Source organism: Anomaloglossus baeobatrachus, chromosome 5 (assembly GCF_048569485.1).
Source record: "Anomaloglossus baeobatrachus isolate aAnoBae1 chromosome 5, aAnoBae1.hap1, whole genome shotgun sequence".
NCBI lineage: Eukaryota > Metazoa > Chordata > Amphibia > Anura > Aromobatidae > Anomaloglossus > Anomaloglossus baeobatrachus.
The window spans coordinates 489,729,654-489,756,360 of NC_134357.1; the positions used below are offsets into that span (position 1 = coordinate 489,729,654).

Sequence of the window (26,707 nt, forward strand, 5' to 3'; positions counted from 1 at the left end):
GCCTAGTTTCGGTTTCACTGCCCTCGCATGTCATTCATGCAGAGGGACAGGCTCGGCTCCGCCCGGCGGCCCTTCTGCACAGGGGAGGGACACTCCTCACTGCAGGGTATGTCCCCTCCCCTGTAGGTCTCTATGGCCCTCCAGATCCCGCTCCTAAGCAAGTCCCGCCCCCTCTCTTCGCTCCGGCGGCCATTTTCTCAGCGTTCTCTCTTCATTGCAGCGCTGGTCTGCAGCATCTCTGCTGAGTTGCTGTGCTTGGGGGTCCGGGATTCGGGATCTGGAGGGCACACAACACCGCTCCAGCGGTCTGGTAAGCCACAACCAGTCTCTGGTTGTGGACCTCTGATTATACTCTCTGGGGTTCATTCTCTGGCAGAGCCCCCACTCCAGCAGCATGTCTCACACGAGGAGCAAGGCTCCAAAGCTTTATACTGTATGCACTGCATGTAAGCTCCTACTGCCTGAACCGAGCACCTATCCACATTGTAATGCCTGCTCTAACCTGGCGGTGCCTCAGCCTGGAGTCTCACTCCCAGTGGTCTCTCAGGCTGCTCCTGCTCCTGTGGCTGAACCCCCAGCTTGGGTAGAATCCTTTTCTAGGTCTATCTCCCAGTCTTTTGCCGACTCCATGGGATTTCTGTCCAGGACTTTGCTGAACATGCATCAGCCCCCTTCACAGGGTGCCTCTGCTGCTAGGGGTCTCTCAGGACCGGAGCTCACAGAGGATTCATCATCTGGTCCCAGACCCCGTCCTTCTATGAAGAGACGCAGGGTTCTCTCTCCTTCCTCGTCCAGCGGCTCTGATTCAGGAGCTGACTCGCAGGACGAGGAGCATGCCTTTACGGGGAGCTCGGAGGTTAACTCCATGTACTCCATTGATCTGTCCGAAAGTGACTCAGATGTTAGTGATTTGATTGCGTCCATTAATTCTGTACTGGATCTCAATCCGCCAGTTTCAGAGGAACAACCCTCTCTGGCAGAAAAGCACCAGTTTACCTCGCCTAAGAGAGTAAAGAGTGTGTTCTTTAACCACTCCAGTTTTCAGGCCGCTGTGACCAAGCCCAGGGCCTGTCCTGACAAACTCTTCCCAAAACGTGGTACTGATGACCGCTTTCCCTTTCCACCTGAGGTGGTCAAGGAGTGGGCTCATTCCCCAAAGGTAGACCCCCCGGTGTCTAGACTCTCAGCCCGGACCGTTGTATCGGTGGCTGATGGCACCTCTCTTAAGGATTCCACTGACCGCCAGATTGACCTTCTGGCCAAATCTGTATATGAAGCGGCAGGGGCCTCGTTCTCCCCGACTTTTGCAGCCGTGTGGGCTCTCAAAGCCATCTCTGCTTCTCTAGAGGGGATGCATTCCCTCGCCAGGGAATCTATGCCCGAAATGGTTACCTTAACTTCCCAAGCTTCAGCTTTTTCATCCTATGCCATGTCTGCCATGCTGGAGGCTTCTCACCGCACTGCGGTGGCTTCGGCTAATTCCCTCGCTATCTGCAGGATCTTGTGGCTTTGAGAGTGGAAGGCAGATGCTTCTTCAAAGAAGTACCTTGCTGGACTCCCTTTTGCTGGGTCCCGGCTGTTCGGTGAACAGCTGGATGAAATTATTAAGGAAGCTACCGGCGGGAAGAGTACTTCCATGCCACAAACCAAAACCAGGAAGCCTGTCCAGGGCAGGAATCAGTCGAGGTTTCGTTCCTTTCATTCCTCCAACTGGTCGTCCTCTAAGCCCTCGGCCTCGTCCACTAACTCAGCCAAGGACCAGAAATCCAACTGGCGCCCAAAAGCACGTCCACAAAAGACCGCAGGAGGTGCTGCCGCCAAGGCAGCCTCCTCGTGACTATCTGTCCGCACCAGCAACGTCCTTAGTCGGTGGCAGGCTCTCCCACTTTGGCGACGCGTGGTTTCAACACGTCTCCGATCAGTGGGTGAGAGATATCATCTCCCACGGCTACAGGATAGAATTCTCTTCCAGCCCGCCAAACAGATTTTTTCTGTCAACTCCCCCCTGCTCCAAGGCCGCCGCCTTCTCTCAGGCCGTGGCATCCTTGCAGGCCAACGGAGTAATTGTACCGGTTCCCGCCCGGGAACGGTTCAGAGGTTTCTACTCCAATCTCTTCCTAGTCCCCAAAAAGGACGGTTCCTTCCGGCCCATCCTGGATCTCAAGCTTCTCAACAAGCATGTTCAGGTGCGGCATTTTCGCATGGAGTCTCTGCGATCAGTCATTGCCTCAATGACCCAAGGGGATTTCCTGGCATCCATCGACATCAGAGATGCCTATCTGCATGTGCCAATTGCAGTTTCACACCAACGTTGGCTTCGTTTTGCAATCGGAAAGGAACATTTCCAATTCGTGGCTCTCCCCTTCGGGTTGGCCACAGCTCCTCGGGTATTCGCCAAGGTCATGGCAGCAGTGATTGCGGTCCTGCACCTACAGGGGTTGGCAGTGATCCCTTACCTGGACGACCTTCTAGTCAAGGCTTCATCCAGCGTAGACTGTCAGCGGAGTGTCTCGCTCACTCTCGCCACTCTAGCCCAATTCGGGTGGCTTGTCAATCTTCCCAAATCTACTCTGACTCCGACCCAGAGTCTCACGTACCTAGGGATGCAGTTCGAGACACTGCTGGCACTGGTGAAGTTGCCCTTAGTAAAACAGCAGTCCCTCCAACTGGCGGTGCGCTCTCTGCTGAGGCGCCGCCGTTATTCCCTCAGGCGCCTGATGCAGGTGCTGGGTCAGATGATGGTGTCAATGGAGGCTGTTCCCTTTGCCCAGTTCCATCTGCGTCCCCTGCAGCTGGACATTCTCCGCTGTTGGGACAAGCGGCCTTCCTCCTTGCACAGGTTGGTGGCTCTGTCACCACAGACCAGGAGCTCTCTTCAGTGGTGGCTTCGGCCCCTCTCTCTGTCTCAGGGGCGCTCCTTTCTGGCCCCGTCCTGGGTGATCCTCACCATGGATGCCAGTCTATCCGGCTGGGGAGCGGTATGTCTCCACCACCGAGCGCAGGGCACTTGGACTCCGTCCGAATCAGCCCTTTCGATCAATGTGCTGGAAACCAGAGCCGTGCTTCTGGCTCTCCTAGCTTTTCACCATCTGCTGGCGGGCAGGCACATCCGAGTCCAGTCAGACAACGCGACAGCGGTTGCCTACATCAATCACCAAGGCGGGACACGCAGCCGCCTGGCAATGTTGGAGGTACAACGCATCCTTCAATGGGCGGATGACTCCAAGTCCACCATATCCGCAGTCCACATTCCAGGCGTGGAAAACTGGGAGGCAGATTATCTCAGCCGTCAAACCGTGGACAGTGGCGAGTGGTCCCTGCTCCCGGCAGTTTTTCAGTCAATCTGCCGCAAATGGGGCACTCTGGACGTGGACCTAATGGCATCCCATCACAACAACAAAGTTCCTGTTTACGTGGCTCGCTCCCACGATCCTCAGGCATTTGCCGCGGACGCTCTGGTTCAAGACTGGTCCCAGTTTCGTCTGTCCTACGTGTTTCCCCCTCTAGCTCTCTTGCCCAGAGTCCTGCGCAAGATCAGAATGGAGGGCCGTCGAGTCATCCTCATTGCTCCGGACTGGCCCAGGCGAGCTTGGTACCCAGACCTGCTCCATCTGTCCGTACAGGTGCCGTGGCATCTTCCGGACCGTCCAGACCTTCTCTCACAAGGTCCGTTTTTCCGCCCGAATTCTGCGGCTCTCAGATTGACGGCGTGGCTCTTGAGTCCTGGATCTTGACGGCTTCTGGTATCCCTCCTGAAGTCATCTCCACTATGACTCGGGCCCGTAAGTCTTCCTCCGCCAAGATCTATCACAGGACTTGGAAGATTTTCCTGTTCTGGTGTCACTCTTCCGGCCATCCTCCTTGGCCATTTTCCTTGCCGACCCTTCTGTCCTTTCTACAGTCCGGTCTGCAGCTGGGACTGTCCCTCAACTCTCTCAAGGGACAAGTCTCAGCTCTGTCAGTGCTGTTCCAGCGGCGTCTCGCCCGGCTGGCTCAGGTCCGCACCTTCATGCAGGGCGCGTCTCACATCATTCCGCCTTACCGGCGGCCCTTGGATCCCTGGGACCTCAATTTGGTTCTCACGGTTTTGCAGAAACCCCCCTTTGAACCTCTTAGGGAGGTTTCTTTGTTTCGTCTTTCACAGAAAGTGGTCTTTCTAGTGGCCATAACTTCCCTCAGGAGAGTCTCTGATTTGGCTGCGCTCTCTTCGGAGTCACCTTTTTTGGTTTTTCATCAAGACAAGGTGGTTCTCCGTCCGACTCCGGACTTTCTTCCTAAGGTGGTCTCTCCTTTCCACCTTAACCAGGACATTACTCTACCTTCCTTTTGTCCGGCTCCTGTTCATCGCTTTGAAAAAGCGTTGCATACTCTGGATCTGGTGCGTGCTCTCCGGATCTATGTGTCTCGCACCGCTGCTCTTAGGCGGTGCACTTCTCTTTTTGTGCTAACCACAGGTCGGCGCAAGGGCCTCTCTGCTTCTAAGCCGACCTTAGCCCGTTGGATTAGGTCGACCATTTCGGACGCCTACCAGTGTTCTCAGGTGCCTCCCCCGCCGGGGATCAAGGCACACTCGACCAGAGCTGTCGGTGCCTCTTGGGCTTTCAGGCACCAGGCTACGGCTCAACAAGTCTGTCAGGCTGCCACTTGGACTAGCCTGCATACCTTTTCAAAGCACTACCAAGTGCATGCTCATGCTTCGGCCAACGCATCCTTCAGGCGGCTGTCGCCCATTTGTGAAGTTAGGCTCCGCCTATTTCTTAGTTTTTCTGTTTATTCCCACCCATGGACTGCTTTGAGACGTCCCATGGTCTGGGTCTCCCATAGGAACGATAAAGAAAAAGAGAATTTTGTTTACTTACCGTAAATTCTTTTTCTTATAATTCCGTATTGGGAGACCCAGCTCCCTCCCTGTTGCCTGTTGGCAATTTCTTGTTCTGCGTGTTATCACCGGCTGTTGTCGTGGACAGAGTCTCCGGTTGTTCCGGTTCTTACTCTGTTTTACTTGTGGGTGGCTATTCTCCTTCAGCTTTTGCACTAAACTGGCTAGATCTGGTTCTCCAGGGGGTGTATAAGCTCAGAGGGAGGAGCTACACTTTTAAGTGTTGTACTTTGTGTGTCCTCCGGAGGCAGAAGCTAAACACCCATGGTCTGGGTCTCCCAATACGGAACTATAAGAAAAAGAATTTATGGTAAGTAAACAAAATTCTCTTTTTATCTTAGTTTGATGGTTTTTACTACTATGTCTTGCTACACAAAACTTTTCTTTGAATTTTTATTACTTATTTATCTTGGTGATACGGGCACGATAATTTTATTGGAGGATCTCTAACAATGTGGCTGTTCCATATTCATACCCTACGAGCTTTACTGCATGGTTCTTGCCGAACCTCCTGTACAGGACATAATTTTGAGAAACCTGCAGGATATTGGTCGTTTTGTGCACATAGCGGTTCCTACCTTGGCAGGCAGGAGCCTGTTATGGTGTACCACGTCACTTGGCACATTCGTCCCTCATATAGGGATTGATGGAGCTAGGAAGACGTTGTTCAACCAGTTTGTTTGAAAAATAAAGCTGTCCTTCTCGCCCTGCTGGTGATCTTTCATCTTTGGAACAGACTCAGATTTACCACACAGTGGCTATTTAATTCCTCCACATTTTGCCTTTCACTCCAGTAAAGTCTATTCTTTTTGCTACAAAATACCCAATTGCAAGATAATGGTTTTGTTAGCTCGACCAAGTTTTATAATCCACAAATGTGATTTCTCTGACGCCTCATTGGGGGACACAGGACCATGGGTGTTATGCTGCCTATCCATAGGAGGACACTAAGTAGATGCAAAAGCATAGCTCCTCCTCTGCAGTATACACCCCCTGGGCGGGCCAGGCAAGCTCAGTTTTAGCTTAGTGTCTGTAGGAGGCACATCTTCCAAGGTTTTGTTATTTTTTTGAGGGCGACAGTTTCCTTTTGGGACCGATCTCCCAATACAATCAACGGGCGGGAACGCGGAGTGCTGCCTCCACGTACCCCCTCCTGCGATCCTGGGCTGCATCTCACTGGACGACGGTCCCACAGACACCGATTTTCCAGAGCCCAGGGCAGAAGCACAATTCCTCAGCCCCTCTTTGCAGGCTCTGAGTTGAACATTGCACTGTGTGAACGGATACAGCAGGCTGACTCTGCTATTCCTACTGCCTGGACTGAAGCAGTGTTTAAGGTGAGATCTCCCTGACTGGTTTCCCAGACAAAGGGAGAAAAGACGGTGCAGAAAGTCCCTTGCTGATTGCAAGGAGGAGAGCCCCAGGGATCCTGAACACACAGTGTTAATTCTTTCCCTAGCTGCGTGCTGGCTGGAGGAGGGGGGAAGTCCCTTGCTGTTTGCAGAGAATCTGCACAGATAATTTACTGGTGGCTGGGGAGGGCCCAGAGTTCAGGAACTCACACTGTTTATTTGCTCTGTTTATTTGCTCTAGCTGCGGCTCTGATTGCAGAAAGCCAGAGATTATCCTTCGGTGACAAGCTGTGTGCTGACTGGAGGGAGATGTCACAGAAGCTCCCTTCCCACCGTTTTTTTTGCTACAGACAGCAGGGGGGGGCACACTGACTATTTCTTGGCACCCCCCCCGAAAAGCATGCGAAGATCTCCCAACAGCTCAAATCAGAGCTTACTCCTTCCTGAGGACGCAGGGCCATCAGCTGATTCTGGTGAGGTACTTGCTTCACTTGTAGCTCTGCTGACCATTGCTCCCCATCCTGGCATACTCCTATTAGGAACATGCAGAATTCTAAGGGCACTAAGAGCGCTAAGTTCTCACATAGTCTACTATTCAGCCTGCACTTCCTGCCACGCTGAGCTACCATGTAAACACACCTCTTCTCTCTGTGGTTCCTGTGCCCCTATAGCCCCCCAAGACCCCCCCGCCACCACCGCCGCAACCGTCAGCCCAGAGCCTAGGGCTCCCAGCCCACCGGAATGGGCACAGTTTCTGTCCCAATCCATGGAAAAACTGTCACAGAACCTGGTTCTGGCTATGCAATGTCGTCCTCCACACCCTTCTGGGTCCCTGGACGCAGCCGGAGGATACACCTATGGAGGATCCTTCTAAGGTAATCCGGGCACATGCTTCACCGGTTGCAGGGATCAGGAAAAGAGCCGGCCGGGTGTCTCCAGCACTCTCTCATGGCCCCCATGACTCTCCCTCGGGAGCACACAGGGCAGGCTCTCCCACACGCTCCACAGCTTCTGAAGAGCTGGAGGAGGGAGAATGCTGGTTGTACCAGGAGGATTCCTTGGTTTCATCCTCCCCAGATGATCAAACTGCAATAGACTCCCTTATAGCAGCAGTCAACCAAACAAATGTGGAGGATCCCCCATCCACTACCACTGACCATGTGGTCTCCTTTAAGAGGGCAAGGAAACCCCAAAAGGTTTTCGCTGATAACCCAGAGTTTCAGGATATCCTCACAAAAGGAGAAGCCCGACAGGCGCTTCGGTAACCGAAAACTCATGGAGTGCCGGTATCCTGTTGCCTCACCTGCACCTAAGGGCTGGGCCGATCCGCACTCGGTCGACCCCCCCCGGTCTCCCACCTTGCCACAAAGACGCTCCTGTCTTTACCCGATGGTTCCTCCATCAAGGACCCGACAGACAGACAGGTGGAGCACCTCGCCCGCTCTGCTTTTTGAGGCTGCAGGTTCCTCCCTCTCGCCCTCCTTTGCCTCTGTGTGGATCGCAAAGGCGATCTCGGTCTGGGTAGAATTCCTTAACACTTCGCTTGAGGAATCCTAGTTCCCTCATACCTTCACAGAGGTAACAGCTCAAAATTGCCGCTGCGGCGGAGTACCTCATGCAGGCCTCCATGGACGCTGCTACCTGCGCAGCATTTGCGGCCTCAAATACCATAGCCATCCGTAGAGCTCTCTGGCTCCGACAATGGCGAGCGGACTCTGCCTCCAAGAAGTCTCTCACGGGCCTTCCCTTTTTTCCAGACCGATTGTTTGGCGAACGTCTGGACAAGCTCTTTTCTGACGCCACGGGAGGAAAGAGTACCTCCTTCCTCCAGCTGAAGTCAAGAACGACCTTCACCAGACGTCCACAGTCCTCGTTCCGCTCCTTCGGAACTCATTGGTTGGTCGACATCCCATGCTATCCCCGCCGCCAGCTGCGGACTACGCAGGGACCGACCTTCTCAGCTCTCCCCGAAACCCACTTCGTCATGGCAGCCTAGACCGAAACAGTCCAGGACTAGGGAGACTCGTCCACGACGTTTTCTCCCCTCATGACTCCTTCGGCGCCCCGGAAGACACACTCATTGTAGGAGGTCGACTGTAGCTTTTTTCAACACATCTGGGCTGCCGCCTCAGACAACAAATGGGTGCGAGACCTTGTGTCTTCCGGTTACCAAGACCCGACCCCTGAGTTGGTTCTTTCTCTCAAACCCCCCAAAGACTCGAAAACGACGCGAAGTTTTTTTCTCAGCAATCCACTTGCTCCAAACAGCAGGAGTGATCATACTTGTCCCGTACGACGTGAAGTTCAGGGGTTTTTATTCCAACCTCTTTGTGGTACCCAAAAAGGATGGGTCAGTTCGACCCATCCTGGACCTCAAACATCTGAAGAAACATGTGCACGCACGGAGATTCAGAATAGAGTCCCTAAGGTCCATTATTGCATCCATGGTTGAAAGGGAATTCCTCGCCTTAGTCATCAAGGCACCCTCCTTCCGCGACTGCTCAACCAGCGTACAGATCACTGTGGACACCCTATCCCGCTTAGGGTGGCTAGTGAATCTAAACAAATCACCCCCGATCCCTTCACGATCCTTCACCTTTCTGGGCATGTCCCTGGACACCCGTCGGTGCTTGATCTATCTCCCCCTGGACAAGGCGATCGCTCTTCAACGAGCGGTACGCTGCCTTCTACGTCCACCGTCTCGCTCCAATCGATTCAGCATGAAGGTGCTCGGCAGGATGGTGGCGGCTATGGAAGCAGTACCCTTTGCTCAACTGTACCTCCGCCCACTGCAGCTAGCCCTTCTAGCGGCCTGGGACAAGAGCCCCTTGTCCCCGGACAGACATCTTCACCTGACGCCTTCAGTCAGGTACGCACTCCGCTGGTGGCTTCGGTCCTCATCCCTATCGAAGGGGAGATCTTTTTCTCCCAGCGAACTGGCTGGTCCTGACCACGGACGCCAGCCTCCTAGGCTGGGGAGCAGTGTACCGGCACCACACTGCTCAAGGACGTTGGACGCTCCAGGAGTCTTCCCTACCCATAAACATCCTGGAAATCTGCGCGATCTTCCTCGCGCTCAGGTCATTCTGCCCTCTGCTAGGGGGTCATCAGATTCGAGTCCAATCGGACAATGCGACAGCTGTAACCTACATCAATCGCCATGGGGTATACCTGCAGCAAGGCAGCTTATCTCGAGGCCCACAAGATGCTCAGCTGGGCCGAATCGACAGGGTCAGTGATATCAGCGGTACACATACCGGGAGTAGAGAACTGGGCAGCAGACTTCTAAGTCGCCAAGGTCTGGCCGCTGGAGAGTGCTCTCTCCACCCAGAAGTGTTCCTACACATCTGCACTCGCTGGGGTACACCAGACGTTGATCTAATGGCCTCAAGGTTCAAACCGCAAAGGTACCCGCGTTCATAGCCAGGTCACGCGATCCGCAGTCCATCGGCGCGGATGCTCTAGTCTGCTCCTGGCTCCACTTCCTCCTGCCTTACATATTTCCACCCCTACCTCTGCTGCCGCGGGTAATCAGGAAAATCAAAGCAGAGGGAGACCCGGGGATACTGATAGCACCGGACTGGCCCAGGTGAGCCTGGTACGCCGAATTAGTACAAATGCTCGTAGACGTACCGTTGCGCCTTCCAGACATCCCAGACTTGCTGACACAAGGGCCCATTTCCATTCAGAACTACAGAGCCCTGAAGCTGACGGCATGGCCATTAAGACCTGGGTATTAACGAGCAGGATTCTCCCCCGCGGTTATCTCCACCATGATCAGCGCCTGCTTCATCCCGCATTTACCACCGTACGTGGAAAATCTTCCTTTCATGGTGCAGGGAAACTAACGTCCAGCCTCTGCCTCTGGCCATCCCCAGAATTCTCGATTTTCTGCAGGTTGGGTCTCCGTTCCCTTAAAGGGCAGGTCTCAGCGCTCTCAATCTTCTACCACTGCCGCCTGGCTCAAAAAATGCAGGTCAAGACCTTCCTCCAGGGCGTTTCCCATCTAGTTCCCCTGTACAAATGGCCGCTTGAACCATGGGACCTCAATCTCGTTCTGGACGGTCTCCAGAGGTCCCCCTTTGAACCTCTCAAGGAATCCTCCCTTGCTTTTCTGTCCTGGAAGGTAACGTTCCTGGTGGCAATTACGTCCATTAGACGGGTTTCGGAGCTAGCAGCACTCTCTTGCCGCGAGTCTTTTTTGATTTTTCACCAGGACAAGGTGGTTCTGCGCCCCCTTCCGGATTTTCTTCCAAAGGTTCCTACCCCGTTTCATTTAAACGAGGACATTGTTCTGCCTTCCTTTTGTCCACACCCAGTTCATAGGGTGGAAAGGTCTCTGCATTCGTTAGACCTCTCAGATATTACATATCCAGGACAGCCCCTTTTAGGAAAACGGACTCTTTGTTCGTCATTCCTGAGGGGCCTAAGAAGGGACAGGCAACTTCAAAGGCGACTCTGGCTCGCTGGATTCGCTCTGCGATCCAGGAAGTCTACCGCTTGCAACTCAAGCCCATTCCTAGTGGGCTGCGGGCTCATTCCACGCGAGTAGTTGGCGCTTCGTGGGCCATTCGGCATCAGGCTTCAGTGGAACAGGTGTGTAAGGCTGCGACCTGGTCTAGCCTACATACGTTTTCAAAGCATTACAGAGTCCATGCCCAAGTTTCAGCTGAGGCAAATCTGGGTAGGACAATTCTGCAAACGGCAGTAGAGCACCTTCTCTCAGTAGGTGCTCCAGGCTGTCTGGGACTGGTTCCTAGTCCTTGGGTTGCGTTGTCTTGTTTTTATTTTTCCCACCCATGGACTGCTTTAGGACGTCCCATGGTCCTGTGTCCCCCAATGAGGCGTCAGAGAAAAACGGATTTTTGTGTACTCACCGTAAAATCGTTTTCTCTTAGCCATCATTGGGGCACACAGCACCCACCCTGTTGCCCTGTTGTGCCTTGGTTCTCTCAGTACCTTATCTGGTTATGACTCTTTTTTTTCTTCTCATGTTCCTCTGTTGAGGTAAGTTTTTACTGGCTTTTTCTCCTACTGCTTGTGTACTAAAACTGAGCTTGCCTGGCCCGGCCAGGGGGTGTATACTGCAGAGGAGGAGCTATGCTTTTGCATCTACTTAGTGTCCTCCTATGGATAGGCAGCATAACACCCATGGTCCTGTGTCCCCCAATGATGGCTAAGAGAAAACCATTTTACGGTGAGTACACAAAAATCCGTTTTTTTGGGGCATGCTGCCCTTTGTGAGTAATAATTCCTGGAAAGATTTTCGTGTTTGGTAGCTCCATGTCTCTGTAGCTTCAAACCAGCTCCTGCAATTTTACCCTGAAGACCAAGTGGTGCACCAACTTTTATAGACACATGCGTGTGCTGCATCAACTGCATTCAAAATGGTGGTGGCAAACTGCTCATTACCTGCCTAGATAAATACATTACAGGGTATTATTTTCAAAAAAGAAATTTATGTGGGGTTTCTGTTGTTCTTGTACCATGTTGAATTTATTCAGAGCCTATCTATTCCAGATAGCGCCAAATTTGCTTTCCAAAATTCGAATATTGCTCCTTTCGTTCCAAGCTCTCCCATTTGCCTGTACAGAGGTTTCTCGCCACATGTGGGGTATCACCGCGCGATTTTTGGAGCTACCTCTTGAAAAAGTGAGAAAATTGATGCTAAAACAACATTTTTGCTAAAAAAATGAAAATTTTCAATATGACAACCTAATGTTATCAAATTCTGTGAAGTACCTGTTAGTCCAAAATGCTCACTATACCCCTAGATAGAAGCCTTAAGGGGTCTAGTTTCCAAAATGGGGTCACTTGAGGGGGGTTTCTGCTGTTTAGGTACCTTAGGGGACCTGTAAATGCAACATGGTGCCCTCAATCTGTTTCTGCCAAATTTGCTTTCAAAAATTCAAATATTGCTCCTTTCGTTCCAAGCTCTCCCATTTTGCCCGTACAGAGGTTTCTGACCACATGTGGGGTATCTGCGCGCTCATAAGAAAGTGGGTAACAAAGTGTGAGGTCCAATTTTTGGTGTTACCTCTTGAAAAAGTAAGAAAATTAGTGCTAAAGCAACATTTTTAGGTAAAATGTTAATTTTTTTTTCATTCCACATTACTTTAGTTCCTGTGAAGCACCTGAAGGGTTAATAAACTTCTTGAATGTGGTTTTGAGTACCTTGAGGGGTGCAGATATTAGAATGGGGTCACTTTTGGGTATTTTCTGTCACCTAGGCCTCTCAAAGTCACTTCAAATGTGATGTGGTCCCTAAAAAAATGGTTTTGTAAATTTTCTGATTAACTTTGAACCCTTATAACTTCCTAACCCCAAAAAATTTTGTTTCAAAAATTGCGCTGATGTAAAGTAGAGATGTGGAAAATGTTATTTATTAACTATTTTGTGTGACATAACTCTCTGGTTTATGGGCATAAAAATTAAAGTTTGAAAATTGCAAAATTTTAAATGTGTTTTTGTCAAATTTCAGATTTTTTTCACAAATAAAAAAAAATATCATCCTAAATTTACCTCTAACATGAAGTCCAATATGTCATGAAAAAACAATCTCAGAATCACCGGGAGCCATTGAAGCGTTCCAGAGTTATAGCCTTATAAAGGGACACTGGTCAAAATTGCAAAAAATGGCCTGGGCATTAAGTACAAAACTGGCTTCGTCCTTAAGGGGTTAAGGTTTATTTCCACTTTCTGTGCAGGCTCTTCCGGCTTCATCTCTTCCCTTGCATCCTGCATGTTCCATTATAGTGTGACACTGCCCCTGGTGGCGCTTATTGCAGTGGATACCAGATTGTGTTTTTCCGAAGATTGTGTACAAGTTACCTGATTAATATAGTCCCCTTTTGTTTTGGGCGCAGACTCTTTTCTCCGAGGCGGAGCTGAATCATCTGGAGCAGGCGTCCGCTGTCGCGACTGAGGTGACCAGTTCCATGCTGAAGATGCGGCTGGAGCTAGAGGAGAAGAAGAAAGCTCTGAGTCTTCTGCAGACGGCTTTAGTGAGTATCTCTTGCTGGTGATGATGTGCAGTGTCTGGCAATCTGTTAAGAACACACGGCCTAAAAACTACAGTGGGGTTGTCAGTCCAGGTTCCTAGCACCCAGTCTGCCTCAGATTACTTGGCAGATAGATTTCTCACCCATCCTGTGAGATAACTGTGATCAGTGGGGGTCAACTACTGAGAACGAGGATCCCAAAATCCCTTGTATATGGAGCAGCAGTGCACATTTGTATCTACTGCCCCCAGTAATAATGAAGAGTGGTGGTCCCATATGCACATTACTGCTCCATTCACATGGAGGCACAGGACCCCATAATTGTGATCGGTGGGGGTTACAAGGGTCAGACCCAGATTTCTTTTTCACCTATTCTATGGGTCGGTGGGAAAACCCCTTTAAGTCTACAGCTTAGGCCAGAATTGCCATTGAACTTAGGGGAGAGTAGGGACAAGCAGGCTTGCCAGGCTGACCACAATATGCCACTAGGTCAATTTGTTGCCTGCTTGCCTACTGTCTCAGATTGTACAGAGGCTTCCAGCAAAACAGGCAAGAGGCTGGTCACAGCCGCCACCAGGGGAGGTCCCATTTAATTCTATGTGACTTGTATAAATATATACTACAGTTCAAAAGTTTGGGGTCACCCAGACAATTTTGTTGTTTTCATGAAAAATCATACTTTTATTTATCAAATGAATAATGAATAGAAAATATATTCCAGACATTGACGAGGTTAGAAATAATGATTTTTACTTGAAATAATAATTTTCTCCTTCAAACTTTGCATTCGTCATAGAATGCTCCTTTGCAGCAATTCCAGCTTTGCAGTCCTTTGGCATTCTAGCTGTTAATTTGCTGAGGTAAACTGGAGATATTTCACCCCATGCTTCCAGATGCCCCTCACAAGTTGGATTGGCACTTTTTGCGTACCATACGGTCAAGCTGCTCCCACAACAACTCAATAGGATTGAGATCTGGTGACTGGGCTGGCCACTCCATTACAGATAGAATACCAGCTGCCTGCTTCTTCCCTAAATAGTTCATGCATAATTTGGAGGTGTTCTTTGAGTTATTGTCTTGTTGTAGGATGAAATTAGCTCCAATCAAGCACTGTCTACAGCAGACCTGGGCAAGGGGCGGCCCGCGGGCCACATCCGGTCCGCCTACTCTCTGTGACCGGCCCGCCTGGCTCAGGGCGTCCTTGCTGGCCGGTCACTGATGAGGGCAATCTGACCTGTTGTCCGGAGCTCCAGGCTCCGGGAGGCCTGTGGTCAGATTGCCCTCATCACACGCTGCGTGCCGGGTAGGAAACAGAGGACAGATCCTGCAGCTCCGCACAGTCAGTGCAAGCAGCGGAATCTCTCCTCTGTTCCCTGCCCGGCAGATGCTCTGTGTGACACACGCTCGCCCTGATATCGTCAGTACGGCGCGCGTGTGTCATTTGAAAAGTTCCCGCCCGGCAGCAGAAGACGCTGCAGCAGCCGGGGCCGCACGGAGAGAAGCAGCGGCTCCTAGGAATACAGCGTCGGCGCAGCCTGGGCATGTGAAAGAGAAGCCGCTCAGCGGGGGGGAACGTACGGAGGAGCCTGAGGAGGGGACAATAAGAAGACAGGTGAGTGGTTACTAGTAACCTGCGGGGGTAATGGGGGGGGGGGTTAACTGTTGACAAATATTTGGGGTGTAGGGGTGCAGTATATGGGAATGTTGTTTTACAGGTGTATATGGGGGGGTGTAGTGGTGTACTATATAGTGGTGTAGTATATTACAGGTGTATGTAGGGGTGTAGTATATTACAGGTGTATATAGTGGTGTAGTATAATACAGGTGTATGTAGTGGTGTAGTGTATAATACAGGTGTATATAGTGGTGTAGTATAATACAGGTGTATATAGGGGTGTAGTATAATACAGGTGTATATAGTGGTGTAGTATAATACAGGTGTATATAGTGGTGTAGTATAATACAGGTGTATATAGTGGTGTAGTATAATACAGGTGTATATAGTGGTGTAGTATAATACAGGTGTATATAGTGGTGTAGTATAATACAGGTGTATATAGTGGTGTAGTATAATACAGGTGTATATAGTGGTGTAGTATAATACAGGTGTATATAGTGGTGTAGTATATTACAGGTGTATATAGTGGTGTAGTGGTGTAGTATAATACAGGTGTATATAGTGGTGTAGTTATATTACAGGTGTATATAGTGGTGTAGTATAATACAGGTGTATATAGTGGTGTAGTATATTACAGGTGTATACAGTGGTGTAGTATATTACAGGTGTATACAGTGGTGTAGTATAATACAGGTGTATATAGTGGTGTAGTATATTACAGGTGTATATAGTGGTGTAGTATATTACATGTGTATATAGTGGTGTAGTATAATACAGGTGTATATAGTGGTGTAGTATATTACAGGTGTATGTAGTGGTGTAGTATAATACAGGTGTATATAGTGGTGTAGTATAATACAGGTGTATATAGTGGTGTAGTATAATACAGGTGTATGTAGTGGTGTAGTATATTACAGGTGTATGTAGTGGTGTAGTATAATACAGGTGTATATAGTGGTGTAGTATAATACAGGTGTATATAGTGGTGTAGTATATTACAGGTGTATATAGTGGTGTAGTGGTGTAGTATAATACAGGTGTATGTAGGGGTGTAGTATAATACAGGTGTATACAGTGGTGTAGTATAATACAGGTGTATATAGTGGTGTAGTATATTACAGGTGTATATAGTGGTGTAGTGGTATAGTATAATACAGGTGTATGTAGGGGTGTAGTATAATACAGGTGTATATAGTGGTGTAGTATAATACAGGTGTATATAGTGGTGTAGTGGTGTAGTATATTACAGGTTTATATAGTGGTGTAGTATAATACAGGTGTATATAGTGGTGTAGTATATTACAGGTGTATGTAGTGGTGTAGTATAATACAGGTGTATATAGTGGTGTAGTATATTACAGGTGTATGTAGTGGTGTAGTATAATACAGGTGTATATAGTGGTGTAGTATAATACAGGTGTATATAGTGGTGTAGTATAATACAGGTGTATATAGGGGTGTAGTATAATACAGGTGTATATAGGGGTGTAGTATAATACAGGTGTATATAGGGGTGTAGTATAATACAGGTGTATGTAGTGGTGTAGTATAATACAGGTGTATATAGTGGTGTAGTATAATACAGGTGTATATAGTGGTGTAGTATAATACAGGTGTATATAGTGGTGTAGTATATTACAGGTGTATATAGTGGTGTAGTGGTGTAGTATAATACAGGTGTATGTAGGGGTGTAGTATAATACAGGTGTATACAGTGGTGTAGTATATTACAGGTGTATATAGTGGTGTAGTGGTATAGTATAATACAGGTGTATGTAGGGGTGTAGTATAATACAGGTGTATATAGTGGTGTAGTATAATACAGGTGTATATAGTGGTGTAGTGGTGTAGTATATTACAGGTTTATATAGTGGTGTAGTATAATACAGGTGTATATAGTGGTGTAGTATATTACAGGTGTATGTAGTGGTGTAGTATAATACAGGTGTATATAGTGGTGTAGTATATTACAGGTGTATGTAGTGGTGTAGTATAATACAGGTGTATATAGTGGTGTAGTATAATACAGGTGTATATAGTGGTGTAGTATAATACAGGTGTATATAGTGGTGTAGTATATTACAGGTGTATGTAGTGGTGTAGTATAATACAGGTGTATATAGTGGTGTAGTGGTGTAGTATAATACAGGTGTATATAGTGGTGTAGTATAATACAGGTGTATATAGTGGTGTAGTATATTACAGGTGTATATAGTGGTGTAGTATAATACAGGTGTATATAGTGGTGTAGTATATTACAGGTGTATATAGTGGTGTAGTGGTGTAGTATATTACAGGTTTATATAGTGGTGTAGTATAATACAGGTGTATATAGTGGTGTAGTGGTGTAGTATAATACAGGTGTATATAGGGGTGTAGTGGTGTAGTATAATACAGGTGTATATAGGGGTGTAGGGGTGTAGTATAATACAGGTGTATATAGGGGTGTAGTATAATACAGGTGTATGTAGGGGTGTAGTATAATACAGGTGTATATAGGGGTGTAGGGGTGTAGTATAATACAGGTGTATATAGGGGTGTAGTATAATACAGGTGTATATAGGGGTGTGGTATAATACAGGTGTATATAGGGGTGTAGTATAATACAGGTGTATATAGGGGTGTAGTATAATACAGGTGTATATAGGGGTGTAGGGGTGTAGTATAATACAGGTGTATATAGGGGTGTAGGGGTGTAATATAATAAAGGTGTATATAGGGGTGTAGTATAATACAGGTGTATATAGGGGTGTGGTATAATACAGGTGTATATAGGGGTGTAGTATAATACAGGTGTATATAGGGGTGTAGTATAATACAGGTGTATATAGGGGTGTAGGGGTATAGTATAATACAGGTGTATATAGGGGTGTAGGGGTGTAATATACAGGTGTATATAGGGGTGTAGGGGTGTAGTATAATACAGGGGTGTAGGGGTGTAGTATAATACAGGTGTATATAGGGGTGTAGTATAATACAGGTGTATATAGGGGTGTAGTATAATACAGGTGTATGTAAGGGTGTAGTATAATACAGGTGTATAAAGGGGTGAAGGGGTGTAGTATAATACAGGTGTAGTATATAGAGGTGTAGTTTATTACAGGTGTAGTGTATAGGGATGTATATTACAGGTGTAGTATGTGGAGGGTGTAGTGATGTAGAATATGGGGATTGTGTGTGTGTGTGTATGTATGTGTATATATATATTATATATACACACACAGTATATATGCGTGTGTATGTGTGTATATATATATATATATATATTTATATATATATATATATATATATATATATATATATATATTTATTTATTAGTAGAACCGAGTTAATTATATTAGTCTGGCCCTCTAAAACTATCCCAACTTCTCATGCGGCCCCATGGGAACATTAATTGCCCACCCCTGGTCTACAGGGTAGAGCATGGGAGTGATAGCCATTCTTATTCAAAATCCCTTTTACATTGTACAAATTTCCCACTTTACCAGCACCAAAGCAACCCCAGACCATCACATTACCTCCACCATGCTTGACAGATGGCGTCAGGCACTCTTCCAGCATCTTTTCAGTTGTTCTGCGTCTCACAAATGTTCTTCTGTGTGATCCAAACACCTAAACTTCAATTCATCTGTCCCTAACACTTTTTTTTTTCCAATCTTACTCTGTACAATGTCTGTGTTCTTTTGCCCATATTAATCGCTTCATTTTATTAGCCAGTCTCAGATATAGCTTTATTTTTGCCACTCTGCCATGAAGCCCAGCATCCAGAGTCGCCTCTTCACTGTAGACATTGACACTGGCATTTTTTGGGTTAATTTTAGTTAATGAAGCTGCCAGTTGAGGCCCTGTGAGGCGTCTTTTTCTCAAACTAGAGACTCTAATGTACTTGTCTTGTTGCTCAGTTGTGCAGCGGGGTCTCCCACTTCTCTTTCTATTCTGGTTAGAGCCTGTTTGTGCTCTCCTCTGAAGGGAGTAGTACACACCGTTGTAGGAAATCTTCAGTTTCTTGGCAATTTCTCGCATGGAATATCCTTCGTTTCTAAGAACAAGAATAGACTGTCGAGTTTCACATGAAAGTTCTCTCTTTCTAGCCATTTTGAATGTTTTTAGTGGAACCAACAAATGTAATGCTCCAGATTCTCAACTACCTCAAAGGAAGGTCAGTTTTATAGCTTCTCAAATCAGCAAAACTGTTTTCAGCTGTGCTAACATACTTGCACAAGGGTTTTCAAGGGATTTCTAAACATCCATTAGCCTTCTAACACAGTTAGCAAACACAATGTACCATTAGAACACTGGAGTGGTGGTGGTTGGAAATGGGCCACTATACACCTGTGTAAATAATGCATTAAAAACCAGACATCTGCAGCTAGAATAGTCATTTACCACATTAACAATGTATAGAGTGTATTTCTGTTTAATTTAATGTTAGTGTCATTGAAAAAAATGTGCTTTTCTTTCAAAAATAAGGAAATATCTAAGTGACCCTAACTTTTGAACTGTAGTGTACATGCATGGGGCGCCCCCTAGTGGCAGCTGCTGAAAACAATAATTTCTTCATCGTTCCTTATGGGAGACCCAGACCATGGGTGTATAGCTTCTGCCTCCGGAGGACACACAAAGTACTACACTAAAAGTGTAGCTCCTCCCTCCGAGCATATACACTCCCCGGATGACAAATCCAACCAGTTCAATGCTTTGTGTTCAGGAGGTCACACACACACACATGCATCCTCTGAATTTTTGATTTTTGATTTCAAGATTTGGAAGAAAAGCGGGTCCAATCTGGACTCCCGGCATGTCCCTACTCACCCCACTGTGTCGGCGGTGCTGTTAAGGTTGATTTTACAAGGCTGGAGCCTTCACATGCCGCGCTCCTTCACCATCCCCTGAGGCTCTGGCTTGAAGTGGGAGCCATCACGGTTCTCACTGCTTTGCAGGAGACCGGTCTCCATCCGCAGCCCTTTTCAGGATCCTGTCGGACGGAGCGCTCACCTCCCAGGGACCTGGCACCTGCGTCTCACAAGCTAAGTACTGAGACGTTATTACCACAGACAGTGGTCTTTCCAGGGGTCCCTTGTACTTTATATATTGGGGAGAGTGTGTTATATGACTGTGTTAACATTTCCGGCCGGTTCTCCAGTTTTCACTGGAGAACCGCGCCGATGGTGCCTGCACGCTGGCCGCATGTTTAAATCTAGGCCCCGGCTTCGCCTGAGGCCTAGTTTCGATTCTCTACCCCTGCATGTCAGTCAGTGCAGAGGGACAGTGTGGCTCCGCCCAGCGGCCGTTCAGCACAGGGAACGGACACTCCTCACTGAGGAAAGATTCCCTCCTCTGTATACCTCATTTGCCCTCCAGATCCTGCTCTCAGAGTAGGCCCCGCCCCCTCTCCTCGCTCCGGCGCCATTTTCTCAGCGTTCTCAATGTCTGCATAACCACATTGTGACAAATGGGGGCCTGGGCTGGGGGATCTGGAGGGCACAGAGATGTCCCTATGTTAAACGGTCTGGCAAGCCACAACCTCCGGTTGTGCAGCTGCTTATATACTCTGTTTATATACTCTGCTGGGGGTCATTCTGGACAAGAGCCCCCACTTCTGCAGCATGTCTCACATCAGAGCAAGGCTTCAAGGCTGTTCTTATTATGCACTGCATGTAGACTCGTACTGCCTGTACCGAGCACATAACCACATTGTGATGCGTGCTCTAACATAGTGGTGCCTCAGCCTGGAGGCTCATCCCCAGTGGTCCCTCCGGCTGCTCCGGCTCCGGTGGCTGATCCCCCGGTTTGGGCAGAATCCCTCTCTCCAGGGGACAGCTGTCCCGGACTCTGCTGAGCATGCATCAGCCCCCTTCTCAGGGCGCTTCTGCTGCTACGGCTCGCTCAGCAAAGCTCACAGAGGATTCTTCATCTGGTCTCAGTCCCCATCCTTCTAAAATGGAGTCGCAGGGTCCCCTTTCCTTCCTCATCCCGCAGCTCTGATTCACGAGCCGACTCGCAGGACAAGGAGGATGCTTTTACTAGGGGCTCGGACGCTACTTCATGTACATTGATCTGTCCGAAGGTGACGCAGATGCTAATGATTTGATTGCGTCCATTATATTTGTACTGGACCTCAATCAGCCTGTATCAGGGGTGCATTCCGCTCTGGCAGAAAGGCATTAGTATACCTTAAGAGAACAAGGAGTGTGTTCCTTAACCACTCCAGTTTGTCAGCCCACTGTGACCAAGCCCAGAGCCTGTCCTGACAGACGCTTCCCAAAGCGTGGTTCTGATGACTGTTTCCCCCTTCCACCAGTGGTGGTCAAGGAGTGGGCTCATTCACCAAGGGTGGACCCTCCGGTGTCTAGGCTTTCAGCCCGGACAGTTGTATCAGTGGCTGACGGCTTCTCTCTAAGGATCCCACTGTCCGTCAGGTTGTCCTTCTGGCCAAATCTATATATGAGGCGGCAGGGGCCTCGTTCTCCCCATCTTTTGCAGCAGTGCGGGCTCTCAAAGCCATCTCTGCTTCTCTGGAGGAGATGCATCCCCTCTCCTATGGACTTTATGCCCGAAATGGTTGCCTTAACTTCCAGGCTTCAGTCTTTTCATCCTATGCCATGTCTGCCATGCTGGAGACTGTCACCGCACTACGGTGGCCTCGGCTACTTCCCTCGCTATCCGCAGGCTCCTGTGGCTTCGAGAGTGGAAGGCAGATGCTTCTTAAGAAGTTCCTTGCTGGGTTCCCTTTGCTGGGACCAGTCTATTCGGTGAACAACTGGATGAAATTATTACGGAAGTTTTTTGGCAGGAAGAGTACTTCCATGCCACAAACCCAGGAAACCTGTCCAGGGCAGGAACCAGTCGAGGTTTCGTTCCTTTCGTTCCTCTAACTGGTCGTCCTCTAAGCCCTCGGCCTCGTCCACTAACTCAGCCAAGGTCCGTAAACCAACTGGCGCATGAAGCCGCGTCCTCAGAAGTCCGCAGGAGCTGCGGCCAGCAAGGCAGCCTCCTCTCGTCCTTGGTCGGTGGCAGGCTCTCCCTCTTGGGCGACGTGTGGTTTCAACACGTCTTCGATCAGTGGGTGTGGGTTACCATCTCCCACGGCTACAGAATGGAATTCTATCCAGCCCGCCAAACAGATTTTTTCTGTCAACTCCCCCCTGCTCCAAGGCCGCCGCCTTCTCACAGGCCCTGGCACTCTTGCAGGCCAATGAAGTAATTGTACCAGTTCCCGACTGGGAACGGTTCTGAGATTTCTACTCCAATCTCTTCCTAGTCCCCGAAAAGGACGGTGCTTTCCGACCTGGATCTCAAGCTTCTCAACAAGCATGTCAGGTGCGGCATTTTTGCATGGAATCTCTGCGATCAGTCAATGACCCAAGGAGATTTCTTAGCATCCATCGACATCAGAGATGTCTTTCTGCTTGTGCCAACCGCAGTTTCACACCAGCATTGGCTACGTTTTGTAATCGGAGAGGAACATTTCCAATTCGTGGCTCTCCCCTTCGGGTTAGCCACGGCCCCTCGTGTATTCACAACAGCAGTGGTTGCGGTTCTGCACCTCCAGGGGTTGGTAGTGATTCCTTTCCTGGACGACCTTCTAGCAAGGCTTCATCCAGTGCAGACTGTCAGCGGAGTGTCTCGCTCACTCTCGCCACGCTTGCAAGTGCACTCTGACTCCGACCCAGGACCTTGCGTCCCTAGGGATGCAATTCGAGACTCTGCTGGCACTTGTGAAGCTGCCCTTAGTCAAACAGCAGTCCCTTCATCTGGCGGTTCGCTCTCTGCTGAGGCTCCGCCGTCATTCCATCAGGTGCTGGGTCAGATGGTGGCGTCAATGGAAGCAGTTCCCTTTGCCAGTTCCATCTGCGTCCCCTGCAGCTGGACATTCTCCGCTGTTGGGACAAGCGGACCTCTTCCTTGCACAGGCTGGTGGCTCTGTCGCCACAGACCAGGAGCTCTCTTTAGTGGTGGCTTCGGCCCCTCGCTCTGTCCCAGGGACGCTCCTTTCTGGCCCCGTCCTGGGTGATTCTCACCACGGATGCCAGTCTATCCGGCTGGGGAGCAGCGTTTCTCCACCACCGAGCACAGGGCACTTGGACTCCGTCCGAATCAGCCCTCTCGATCAATGTGCTGGAAATCAGGGCTGTACTCCTAGCTCTCGTAGTTTTTCACCACCTGTCGGTGGGCAAGCACATTCGAGTCCAGTCAGACAACGCGACAGCAGTTGCCTACATCAATCACCAAGGCGGGACTCGCAGCCGCCTAGCAATGTTGGAAGTTCAACGTATCCTTCAGTGGACAGAGGACTCCAAGTCCACCATATCCGCAGTCCACATCCCAGGCGTTGAAAACTGGGAGGCAGATTATCTCAGCCGTCAAACCGTGGACAGCGGCGAGTGGACCCTGCATCCGGCAGTGTTCCGGTCAATCTGCCGCAGGCGGGGCACTCCGGAAGTGGATCTAATGGCATCCCGGCTCAACAACAAGGTCCCGGTTTACGTGGCTCGCTCCCACGATCCTCAGGCCTTGGCAGCGGACGCGCTGGTTCAAGATTGGTCCCAGTTCCGTCTGGCCTACGTGTTTCCCCCCTAGCTCTCTTGCCCAGAGTTCTGCGCAAGATCAGAATGGAGGGCCGTCGGGTCGTACTCATCGCCCCAGACTGGCCCAGGCGAGCTTGGTTCCCAGACCTGCTCCGTCTGTCTGTAGAGGTGCCGTGGCATCTCCCGGACCGGCCAGACCTTCTCTCACAGGGTCCGTTTTTCCGCCAGAATTCTGCGGCTCTCAGATTGACGGCGTGGCTCTTGAGCCCTGAATCCTTACGGCTTCAGGCATTCCTTCCGAGGTCATCTTCACTATGACTCAGGCTCTGAAGTCTTCCTCGGCCAGGATTTACCACAGGACTTGGAGAATTTTCCTGTCCTGGTGTCGTTCTTCCGGCCATGCCCCTTGGCCGGTTTTCCTTGCCGACCATCCTGTCCTTTCTACAGTCCGGTCTGCAGCTAGGACTGTCCCTCAATCCCCTCAAGGGACAGGTCTCGGCTCTGTCAGCGTTGCTCCAGCGGCGTATCGCCCGGCTGGCCCAGGTGCGCACCTTCATGCAGGGCGCATCTCACATCATTCCGCCTTACCGGCGGCCTCTGGATCCCTGAGACCTTAATCTGGTCCTCACGGCCTTACAGAAACCCCCCTTTGAGCCTCTTAGGGAGGTTTCGTTGTTTCGTCTTTCACAGAAAAGTGGTTTTTCTGGTGGCCATAATTTCTCTCAGGAGAGTCTCTGATTTGACTGTGCTCTCTTCGGAGTCACCCTTTTTGTTTTTTTTCACCAAGACAAGGTGGTTCTCCGTCCGACTCCGGGCCTTCTCCCTAAGGTGGTGTCTCCTTTCCACCTTAACCAGGACATTTCATTGTCTTCCCTTTGTTCGGCCCCTGTGCATCGCTTTGAGAAAGCGTTGCATGCTTTAGATTTGGTGCGGACGCTCCTGATCTATGTGTCACGCACCGCTGTTCTTAGGCGGTGCACCTCTCTTTTTGTGCAGACCACAGGTCAGCGCAAGGGTCTCTCGGCTTCTAAACCGACCCTAGCTCGTTGGATTAGGTCGGCCATATCCGATGCCTACCAATGTTCTCAGGTGCCTCCCCCGCCGGGGATTAAGGCGCACTCGACCAGAGCTGTCGGTGCCTCTTGGGCTACGGCTCAGCAGGTCTGTCAGGCTGCCACTTGGTCTAGTCTGCACACCCTTTCGAAGCACTACCAAGTGCATGCTCATGCTTCGGCAGATGCGAGCTTGGGCAGACGCATCCTTCGGACGGCTGTCGCCCATTTGTGAAGTTAGGTTTTGCCTACTTCTCAGTTTCTGTTTATTCCCACCCATGGACTGCTTTGAGACGTCCCATGGTCTGGGTCTCCCATAAGGAACGATGAAGAAAAAGAGAATTTTGTTTACTTACCGTAAATTCTTTTTCTTATAGTTCCAACATGGGAGACCCAGCACCCTCCCTGTTGCATGTTGGCAGCTTTCTTGTTCCGTGTGTTTTTCACCGGCTGTTGTTGTAGACAGAGGTTCCGGTTATTCCGGGTTTTACTCTATCTCTACTTATGGGTGGATGTCCTCCTTCAACTTTTGCACTAAACTGGTTGGATTTGTCATCCGGGGAGTGTATATGCTCGGAGGGAGGAGCTACACTTTTAGTGTAGTACTTTGTGTGTCCTCCGGAGGCAGAAGCTATACACCCATGGTCTGGGTCTCCCATGTCGGAACTATAAGAAAAAGAATTTACGGTAAGTAAACAAAATTCTCTTTTTTACCATTGAATTCTCTTGACAGCAGAGGCAGTGCGATAAATGAAGCTCTTTAGCTGCTTCTATGGGCATGTGATTACAGAAAAAAACGATAAATCTGGTTGGATAAGTTGTTTTCTTTACGTCCCCCTACCACGCCAGGCGCAACAGCGAGAATTAACAGTGCGACACGTAAAACAAACAGAGAAAGAGATGAGCTACCAGCTGAAACAGCAGAGCGAGCAGTACGAGGCCACCATCCAGAGGCACCTCACCTTCATCGACCAGGTAAAAAATCTCTGAACAGTCAGCAGATGATGACGTTTCTACATACTCAATGTATCTATTCATTACTATTGTCAAGATCTTTTTACTATCTAGTACTTAACTTTAAAAACAGTTCCTGATTATGTTCCTATGACCCAGAGATCTGACACCCTTTAGATCTGAGCTCAAGGCGGTTTACATTCTTTCAGCAGCTGCAGCATCAAGCAGAGATCTTGTAAGTGGTATGGAATTGAGACAGAAGACATGTTAGAAAATTGCAGAATTTTTTCATTATACTAACAGCAGATGTAGTGGTCAATACCCAGAGCGACTGGGTTCCAGTTTAACATGGTAAATGGCTACAAGCTCCAAGGGGCTCTTGCTCAAGATGAGGTGGAGAGGAGCACTCGGATTATGTCTTTCACCCCTGGCCACAGCATAAATGGGGCACTGTTTACACCAAGCCTAGATGTCCACTCTCATGTTGATCCAATAAAACCGTCGCCTGATGGTGGCCTCTTTGTTCTGGACATCAAAGTGACCAGACTAGTATACATGTCCAGAACCATTTTAGCATCCCTTCTAGGAACCACCAACACATATTTCTTCGATACAATAGGCCCTGCTGTAAAAATAGTAGCTTTCTCTGTTGCCAGAGGCATCCCAGTTCCACATCAGCTTTCTTCCACCGGATTCTTTCGGGCTCCCGTCCACTGGAAAGGTAATCCAGCAGTTCTCCAATGACTCTGCTGTCATCCCGGAGATTCTGCCAGAGCTCTCTTTCAGCAGGAGGCAGGAGATCACCTTGCTTTGATTCATCAATTGTCCTGAGAATCTGCTGTCTGATCTGTAGGGGCTCTTGCCAGGTGAAATGGGTATAAAAAGCTGGCATCTCCACATTTTCCCACTAAACGTCCAGGGATTTGAGTTCCGTCTGAGCAGGTAGCCTGGACAAGACATCGGCGTTATCATTGCCCTCGGCTCCCTGGTATCTGATAATAAAGCTGAAATTGGATAAACAGGAGGCCCATCTCTGCTCCAGAGCTCCCAGACAGGTTGAATTTAGAAGTGCCAACGGATTGTTGTCTGTGTATACGATGAAGGTTGAGGTAGCCAGATAGTCCTTACATTTTTCAGTTACTGCCCTGACCACAGCCAGGCCCTCCAGTTTCAAGGAGCTATAGTTCTGATCATTTTGCTCGGGCTCTCTTAGTGAACGACTGGCATAAGCAATACCTCTTTCAGTTCCGACCTGTATCTGGGAAGACACTGATCCTAAGCCTTTTTTGCTGGCATCTGTATATAGGTTAAATCGTAAACTGT

General features: G+C 49.2%; 1 protein-coding gene across 4 annotated transcripts in view; it reads left to right on the top strand.

The window, feature by feature from the left end:
• CEP131 (centrosomal protein 131) overlaps window positions 1-26,707 on the top strand; it is a 202,330-nt gene that overhangs the window by 89,252 nt on the left and 86,371 nt on the right. For all 4 annotated transcript variants that reach the window (XM_075350711.1, XM_075350714.1, XM_075350713.1 and 1 more), the window contains exons 14-15: window positions 13,098-13,235; window positions 25,280-25,405. In XM_075350711.1, the coding sequence (XP_075206826.1) occupies window positions 13,098-13,235; window positions 25,280-25,405 (264 nt within the window). The remainder of the gene's footprint in view (window positions 1-13,097; window positions 13,236-25,279; window positions 25,406-26,707) is intronic.